The 9756-nt window shown below is 40.6% G+C and overlaps 1 protein-coding gene across 1 annotated transcript; it reads right to left on the bottom strand.

The window, feature by feature from the left end:
- Positions 1-3443: 3443 nt before the first annotated feature.
- Positions 3444-4394, bottom strand: LOC121136511 (olfactory receptor 63). Its single transcript, XM_040737061.1, has one exon. The coding sequence runs from the start codon at positions 4392-4394 to the stop codon at positions 3444-3446; it is 951 nt and encodes a 316-aa protein (XP_040592995.1).
- Between the last annotated feature and the right edge of the window lie 5362 nt (positions 4395-9756).

Below are 9756 nucleotides of genomic sequence, written 5' to 3' on the forward strand. Positions count from 1 at the left end.
TCTGCCTGTCTATTATCTATCTACTAATATCTATTGATATCTGTTGTCTTCCTTGTTTCTCTCTTCTGTACAACTCACTCCTCTCTTCCTTCCTTTGTCTCCCTTTCCCTTCTCTTCTCTCTCCTTCTTTTCCTTAGGACACCCCTTCCTCCAATGCTCCTTCTAATGTTTCCCTTTCTGTTTTTCCTTTAGAGCTCAACTAAGATTTTCCTCCCCCCATCAAACAAAAGTCTCGGCAGGGGCCTAGGGATGTGACTCAGTAGATAAAATTACTGCTGTTTAATTACAAGGACCTGAGTTCAGATCCCCTAACCCACATAAAAATATGGACATAGTTGCCCATACCTATAAGCCCAGAATTGTAGGGCCAGAAACATGAGGATACAGGCCACAAGAATAACACCATGTTCAGTGAAACTATTCACTGAAACTATGGGCCCGGGTGTTTAACAGAACCTGGCGTATTCAATAAGAGATTGGATAAATGTCCTGTTCCAGTGTGTCCACATAAACACATCTACATCAGGAGTGTTTGTAATCATGCTCCCACATGCATATATGCATGCGTTCATATATTCATGCATGAATTCATGCACTCATGCATGCACACAGAAAAAAACAAAACCACTATCAACTTTCCCTTATCCCATCCCAGTATCCAGGCATGGTTAAGCTTATCACTCTCTAACATTTTGAGAAAACTGAATCAGGTGTCTAGATAATGTTTTCCAAAATGCTTTTTACTCTTAATTAGGTATCAACAAATGAGTCTGGAGGACTATAGAAAGTTTTAGAATAAAATAAACCCCTCTTTGTTTGTTGGCCAGGCCCATCCAAAAGACTCCCAAAACAAGGATGTTGCTATCGCCCTTAGTTGTATCACACAGACAGAAGATACACCTCTAATGCCGAACAGCATGTATTTGGACACAAGATCTGGAAGATCTAAGCTGGTTGTGAACACCTCCTCCCTGAAGACTAAAACAACCAGCACTGCACATTATCCCTAAGGCTGAAATAATGGCATGCATACCTTGCCAGTAACCATCACCTCTCTAATTGGACTTAGGACCCACTCGCAAGAAAGAAATCATATCTGATACAAAAGCCATATGAAAACCTACTAGCATAGAAACATATATATATATATATGTGTGTATATATATAATTCTAGTGATGACATCATCATTCCAACATCTGTCTTTATGGAATTCCATTAAGGTTTATTTTTATTTCTTATTCCTGTGTGTGTGTGTGTGTGTGGTGTATGTGTTTGTGTGTTTCCCGATGAGTCTGTGTAAGTGAGGGTGCCTGAGGAAGTCAGAAGAGGATGTCAAATACTCTGATCATGAAGTTACAAGTAGTTGTGAGATTAATGTGCCAGAATCAGACCAGGTCCTCTGCAAGAGCAGCTCATACTCCTAACCACTGAGCCATCTCTCCAGCCTCTTAGCAAGTTTTCGACAATGATAGAAGTTTTACGGGTAGTTGTGGAAGAAGCTGTACAATTTCGTTTATGGATATTTTCTGATATCTCTTTTATAACCCTTATTCATGAAAATTGTTTCTATATTGTAATTGTCCATTTCTACGGAGTATAGTGTGATGTCTTACAATTTTTAGAATCTTCTCTTATATTTTTGTGTGTTTATGCATGTGTGTTTGTGTATGTGTCAGTACATGTGCCACACAGCCCACAGGAATCAGGGCACAACTCTTTCTTTTCACCTGGGATGAAACTCAGGTCACTGGGTTTGGTGGCAAGCATCTTTACCTACTCAAGCATTTTACAAGCCCTAATGTGATGTTTTGATACATGTAGTCTTTGAGCACTGTTGAAATTAACATATTTCTTTTTTTTAATGTCTCATTATGTAACCCAGACAGCAGGTTCAAATGCACAATCTCCTCAGCTTCATGTGGAATGACTGATCACCTGCAAAAAATTTACAGTATTTTGATCATGCAAATGTTATCTACAAAATATCACCAAAGTGATGACACAGCCACTGCAGAAACCCTGGACCTGCACAAAGTTGGTGTGGTAAACAGTCCATTACCAAATGGTAAGGAACCCATGGGACTCTTTCCTTCTTGATGAGTTATCTGCTACTGAATGATTCTGGGTGAAGAGGAATCATTTGTGTACTCACTAGTAACCCCACCAACTTCTAGTGTGTATTTCTAAACCGATGGTCACAGAGATGACCTTGTTTAAACTCAGGGGTCACAAAACAAAGACATAAATGTGAGAAAGGATTTGTAGTGGGGAGGTGAAATTCACAGAGGTTTGAGGTATGAGTCATTAAAACACATTTCATACATAGATGAAAATGTTATGTTAAAGAACAATTTTAGGTAATGAAATTAATGAATTATTAATAAATTAAGGGAGGTGTTCTGGTGAGGGTTCTCAGCAGGAAAAGGTGCTTGTTACACAAGCCTGATGATTTTAATATGCTCCCAGGATCACATGCCATGTGGGAGGAAAAACTGACTCTACACAGTTATTATCTGACCTCTGCAAGGTTACTATGGCATATGCACCCCTACACCATGCACACACAACACACACACACACACACACACACACACACACACACCACAAATGAATTTTAACAAATAAAAGAAATGAAACTAAGATTACTTACTCATTTTTTTAAGGGGAGGACACAACTAGAAGGCACTGGGTATAAGCCAAGATGGCAGCCTTCACTGCACATTTAATCTGCTGTTTGCATAGGCCTGGATGTCCAAACTCTTTAAACTCTATGAAGCAAATGGGGTTGACAAACTACCTACTTAAATGAATTTCTATTATAAGAACCAGAAAGAACTAATATAGTAGCTTTAAGCACTAATTTTGCTATTGCTCTGTTAGAAGTGAGGTAACCATTAGTTATATTTGTATTTCCTCATTTAATCTGAATCATGTACATGACCAACTGTGTGGCTATTATATTTCCTTGTCCCTATGAATTTATACATCACAGGCTTAAGCATCAGAGACAAATTCCCATACAAGAAGCACTTTCTGTCAGTCATTGTCAATTTGTGAATGTGAATGATAAAATAAAATGTAATGAAAACGTTAAGAACTCAGGCTTATGAACAGGGAAAACATACAGAGAGGGGCAGAGACATTTGCATGTTGAGAATATCAGTCAAAAATTATAGAACTAAATAGAAGTACACAATACACCAAAAATGAAAATGTTTTGTGTTAATAAAATGTAGGAAACACCATGCATACATGACGCTCTCCTAGATGAAGACAGTGGGAGGGACATCGTGACCCCAGATCACAAGAGAGCACAGCGTCTTGAGACTAAGGCAGAAGTATGGAAACAAGTCACTAGTGAGCATCAAACACAGACTTACATGAATCGCTTCAAGAGTTCTAGGGAAACCTGTGCCCTTCTCATCTGACAACAGAACTATCCTTAGGAACTTTGTTGACAGGGATTCCTGTGGAAACTTTTGTTTATAGCATTCTTCAGCTCCTTATTTCTGAGGCTGAAAATAATTGGACTAAGGAAGGGGGTGAAGACCGTATAGGTGGTAGACATGAGGGTGTCAGTGTACAGTGAATGGGGTCCCCTGGACTTGAGGTAGATGACAGAGGCAAAGCCATAGTGTACAATCACCACTGTGAGGTGGGACGCACATGTGGAGAAGGCCTTGTGCCGGCCCTCAGTCGAGGGGATTCTCAGGATGGCAGCCACAATGAAGATATAGGAGAGAACGATGAGGACTAGGCATCCTATAAGGGGTGTGACACACACCAGGATCACAACAATGGTGACAAAAGCTGTCCTTTCCCCACAGGCCAACTTTAAGAGGGAAAACACATGACAGAGAAAGTGATGGATCACATGAGAGTCACAGAAGGTGAGACGGAAAATTATTAGTGTCACCGTCATCCCAATGAGTGAACCCCCAACCCAAGACCAGGCCACAAGACGAGCACAGCCTTGGAGGCTCATGAGCACATGGTAGTGCAGGGGGCGGCAGATGGCCACATAGCGGTCATAACCCATGACCATGAGCAAGAAGGAATGAGTGTAGCCGAATGTGAAGGAAAAAAACAATTGGTTAGCACAAGCTATAAATGTGATGGATCGATGAGTGGACATCAGGTCGGCCAGCATGCGGGGAGTAATGACCACAGTGAAGAGAATCTCAGAGATGGAGAGGGCGCACAGGAAGAGGTACATGGGCGTGTGCAGTCTGTGCTCTGTCCAGACAGCAGCCATGATGAGCAGGTTCCCCAGGAGTGTGAACAGATACATCAGCAGGTACAGCAGGAAGAGAGCGGGTAGCGACTGCTGCGGGAAGGCTGAGAAGCCGAAGAGGACAAATTCTGACATGGAGCTGTAGTTCTGACCAGGCATGGCTTCTGGGGCTCAAGAGATCAGAAATGCGTTGATAAAATCCCTGCTCTGGCACAGAGCAACAGTGCTCCCTTAAGCGGTGACCCCAGTGAGCTTACAAATGAGTCCAACTAATATTTGAAAAATTAGTCACTTAGTATTATTCAAAAATATAGAAAAGATGAGAAAACTTCTTAGATAACTTCAGCGTGTTAATTCAATCTTCATCTAAACCCACTTCGGAATGTCCATGGGCTGCTAAAGGTGGTGGCGCACGCCTTTATTCCCAGGAGGCAGAAGCAGGTGGATCTCTGAGTTTGAGGCCAGCCTGTCTACAGAGTGAGTTCCAGGACAGACAAGGGGCACATATGAACCCTGTCTCAAAAGAACAAACCAATCCAACAAACAAACAAAAAAGAATGTTTATGCATTGGAGCTGCTTTTGGAGAGAACCAGAGTTCAGTTCTGGACACCTACGTTGGGCAGCTCACAGCTACATGCAGCTCCAGGGGCCTGACGCCCTCTCTGGCCACTGTGGGTAACGGCACTCATGCACACATCCACACAAATAGGCACACGCACACAATTAAGATAATGACATCACTCCAAATGAGTCATGATTGTGGAAAAAGAGAAGTATGTGCTCATTTCACCAGGCATGCCAATTTTAAAATGCACGGTAAAATAGTACTTAGTTAATGAAAAGGGCATACTTAAGTTTTTCTGGTCAAGTAGTTTTGGTTTGTCTCTTAAATAACTAGGATAATTCAATGTCAAAAATCATGTCTTGGTACTCATCCCATTGACCAATTAAACAGAAATATCATGTGACTAATTCAATCCTCATATAAATGCATTTTCTAAAATATATTAGGATGTTCCTATCTTGAAGCCCCTCCTACTTTCAGGAATTCTTTCTCACTTTTTACACTGAATAAAACTAAAGCCCTTAAGAGGCTTCTAAGTTGGTTTAACAACAGCTTTTTATCATATTAAAAGTGAAAATGGGGTGGTGGTGGAGGGATGGCTCAGTAAAGTGCACTGGCTGTCTTCCAAAGGTCCCGAGTTCAGTTCCCAGCAAACACATACACAACCATCCATAATGAGATATGGTGCCTGCTTCTAGCCTGCAGGAATACATGCAGGCAGAACATTGTATATATAATAAATAAATAGATCTCTTAAAATATGTTAAAATGGAGTATGTTTTAAATTATATAATGTTTTTACAAATATATAAAATGTTTGGGTTACATGTAACACCTATGTGCATATGCCTATTTTTATTCTATCTTGGAAATACATTGATTAATTGGAAAAATTACCTCCTCTAGAAAGAGCTCATATAGACACTGAAATGGTGACATCGATATTCAGTAGACGTCCCATGGTGTTTTTAAAACATCTCCTATACATCACACATGGGTTTACAAAAATATGTATTATGTACCAAAAAGGAAAATTTTCAGTGTTAATGAAAATGTAAAAGGTAATATAAATGCCCCAAGTTTACAGTCATGAGGTGATGGTCTTATATGACATCACCTCTGCACGTCACTTCAGCAGTGAAATTTTGTTTCAAAGTTCAATGAGTCAGCTGTAAATATTAATTTAAAATTCTCCAAAATTCCTCAAGGAAAAAGAAAGTGTGATACTAGGCTAATCTTCCCATATTTTTGGTTGTGAGCCTAACCTTTAGTGGCTGAGCCATCTGTCCATTCCCTAACCTAATCTTCTACAAAAGGAAAAGGAGCAGAGCTGTGCTCTCCCAGTTTCAGGGATAATTAAACAGTATTTTTCCCTCAGGGTTAGGGCCCCTGAGTCCTTCACATATCAAGCCATAGTCGTTTTTATAGTGCAATATTGGAATAGCTTAGAGACAGATTAAACTTATTAGAAGATTTAAAAGTACTGAATTATTCAAAATATCAAGGTACATATCAAGAGAAAGAGAGTGTTTACTCATTTGTGGTAAGAAAATGCCTTTAATGAAACTACAAATCTTATTTGCATCTAATTTCACTCTCAGTTGGAATCCAGACAGATTAAAGCTGTGAAAAATAAATACCAAGCTATAGGGAATAACATGTAGGAGAATACATTTACTTTCTTGGACTAAGCTAGAGTAAATATGTAAAATACCAGCATCAGGCAACCAGCAAGTTATAGGCCTCTCTGGTCCATAAGGTAGCTCAGATAAGGTTAGCAATCAGGTGGAAAATTGGTAGAAGACAATTATATTGTCCCAAACTGACAAGAAAATGTAACTAAAACAAGGAATAAACAGCTTAAGCCAATGAGTAATAATTTTGATGCAAAAAAAATGGCAAGGATATGAAGCAAAAGGGGTTACTAAGACACTAGAGGGATAATCCGAAGACAGGGACTATAGGAAGGAAACAAGGAAGGAAGGAAATGAAGGCAGCCACTGAATGAATTCACGTTTTAGTAGAAACCTCTAAGGCAGAGAGGGTCCTGTGTTTGCTGGGCTGGAAGGTGTAAGAGACCCTCAGAAATGACGCTAAGGATGTAGAAAGGGCAAATTAAGAATTTATCGGCTCAGCCCCATAAGATAGTTCAGGGGTGAAGTCACTTTCAGACAAGCCTGAGTTTATTCTCTAGGACCCACAAGGTAGAATGAGAGTCCTTTGACCACCGGATACACCCCCATGGTATGCACTGCCCCTGCCCTGCATGCACAAAATAAACAAGCAATCAGGTGGAAAGCTAAAATTAAAAATAAAAAAATGTACATAAGCTCATGATACGCAGTCCAGTCAGCTTCCTCCCTGGTGTCTACTACAGTTTTCAAACCTATTTGTGAGCAAATTTCCTGTAGCATTAATTTTAATTAGGGGGTTTGCTTTTTTTTTCTGTCTGCTTGTTCATAACTACAGAGAAGGGAAGCAAGATGGAGCAGAAGGAGACAGCAAATCCATTGCTAGGAATTAGAAATACACCCAACAATGTAAGTGGTTCTTGCAAATAACACTGAATGAATAAAGCAAAACCATGGTGAACATCGTTGTATTTGGGAACACTGGAACCATTTGTAAGATCCAGTGTTGATGAAGCAGGGCACAGTTGTGGAAGCCAGATACCTGTAGCAGGGATCCTCAGCCTCAGCACTAGGGTATCAGCAAAGGCTGGTACTTTCTTGGAGTGGGTGATGCCTTGTGCACTGTACGAGGTATATCAGCATCTTGGCTTTCACCAACAGTATGCCAGTAAATCCTAGTCTGTCTATCTCTGTCTCTCCCTCCCTCTCTGTTTCTGTCTGTCTGTCTCTCCCTCCCTCTCGTGGATCAGTATCAGCACTTATTGAAAACCTTTAACATATAGTACTGGAAGTGGGCATTTGGGAAGATGAAAGACAAGGCATTCTGGGCAAACACCCAAGGCAGCTGTAAGACTGTTTTATTTCTAGCCCTACACCCCAACACCAGGCTAAGCCAGTCTACAAATCACCGCTGCTGTGACTTTTTGATCCTCTGCCTCCTGGATCCTTGTTACCTGAGCTGCTGCCTCTGTGAGGTGCCCGATTTTGGTAGTAGAAGTGCTTCTTCTGCCTGGAACTTGAATGTGAACCCCACAGGATGGTTTAAGGACAAGCACACATGGCGTTTTAAAATGAATCTTTGTCCTTAATCTGTGCCATGCCCTCCTACCAGTTATTCCCATGGGCCTTTTCTGAAACCCAGCCCAGAAAAGTTTCACTCAGCCCTTGGGAATATAAAAGAACCTCAATGGGCCTTCAGAAACCAGAATCTTGACTCCTTCCAACACATAACAAACACTCACTTCCACCTCGCCCTCCCCAGAGAACCTTCAGACTCTGCCAAGGATGAACCACTCCCCATCTGAAGAGAGACAAATCAGAGAGGGCTGTCCTTGGTCCTTCCAGGTCAAGATAGTGTCACAGGGAAGATAGCAGCTGGGGGAGACCAGAGTGGAAGCCAGGACTGCATTCTATGGTGAAGGCAGTTTGCAGGCTTCTGCGGTCCAGAGCCTTGTGTGGAAGCATGCCTTTTCTTGGGCACTGTGTGCATTCTTGGTCACACTGAACAGCCTGACCTCTCTCATTTGTCACTTTCACCGCATTTTCCTAGCGATGAAAGTCAGTCTGACACAAGGGACGTCCTCTACAATATAATAAATAATTAAAAGTAAATTAATTACTACCCATATTGGTTGAAGAAAGTACATTGTAAGATCCAGGTCAAATGTTTGAAACACCATATATATGATGTTCTGACAAATTTTAATTTACAAATGTATCACAATAAGATTAACAATACTTAATTTTAAAAAAAACAGAATTTACCATATTCTATAATAAAAGCCCTCTGAACATGGTCTCATTCTCAATATACCATAGCACTCATCTTTCTTCTTATTTTAATGATTTTTATTAATTACATCCTCCACCCCGATCCCTCCATTCAAACACTCCCATATCCCCCCTTTCACCCTCTCAAACTTATGACCTCTAATTATTGTTGCATACATAGTGCATAAATATATAAATAGAACTTGCTGAGTACATTCAGTGTTGTTTGTATGTGTGTGACATCAGGACTGACCACTTGGTATTGGATACCAACTGTGGGACTCATTCCTGGAGAACACACTCTCTCTCTCTCTCTCTCTCTCTCTCTCTCTCTCTCTCTCTCTCTCTCTCTCTCTCTCTCTCTCTCTCTCCAGTTCTTTGTCTACGGTGGGATCTCTTGAAATATCCCCTTCCATATTAGCATGTCTGTTGGTGTTGCAATTATTCCAGTTTTATTTAGATAGCCATATTATTGGCACGTCACAAATGTAGCTTCTTGTTATTTCTAATAGATACAATCTCAGAGCCAATCCTGATTTTCTGTTATATTATTCCCATGCCTCTTCTGAAGTGCTCTTTGAGTCTTAGGTGTATAGGAAATGTTGTAGATGTATCAAAATATCCTGTGATCATTTGATCTCTGTATTGACCAGCTGTTGCTTTCTGCAATTGTCTCCATCTGCTACAGAGAGACTTCCTTGATGAGGGGTGAGAGCTATGCTTATCTGTGGTTATGTATAAGTATTTAGAATAAAATTATAAATTATGCTCATTTATACAGTACTCCGCTATGATCCATTACTTCAATGACCCTGGATGATTGACTAGCTTTCCATTGACATGAATGATTTTTCTCCTGTTGGGCACACAAGTCCAAGAATTGAGTTGCTGTGTGCTGCTGAGATATAAGCACCACTATTGCATCTGGAGGCATAGCTTGTCATGCTAGTCATTGCTGTGATTCATAAGCATCAAATCTTGGTATGAGTATTGATTGCTTACCTTTTGCACAGCTTGCATAGTGCCTTCCAATACTTCGAAATCCAGTCCTCA

This window comes from Mesocricetus auratus, unplaced genomic scaffold (genome assembly GCF_017639785.1).
Source record: "Mesocricetus auratus isolate SY011 unplaced genomic scaffold, BCM_Maur_2.0 Super-Scaffold_100676, whole genome shotgun sequence".
In the NCBI taxonomy this organism is placed as follows: Eukaryota; Metazoa; Chordata; class Mammalia; order Rodentia; family Cricetidae; genus Mesocricetus; species Mesocricetus auratus.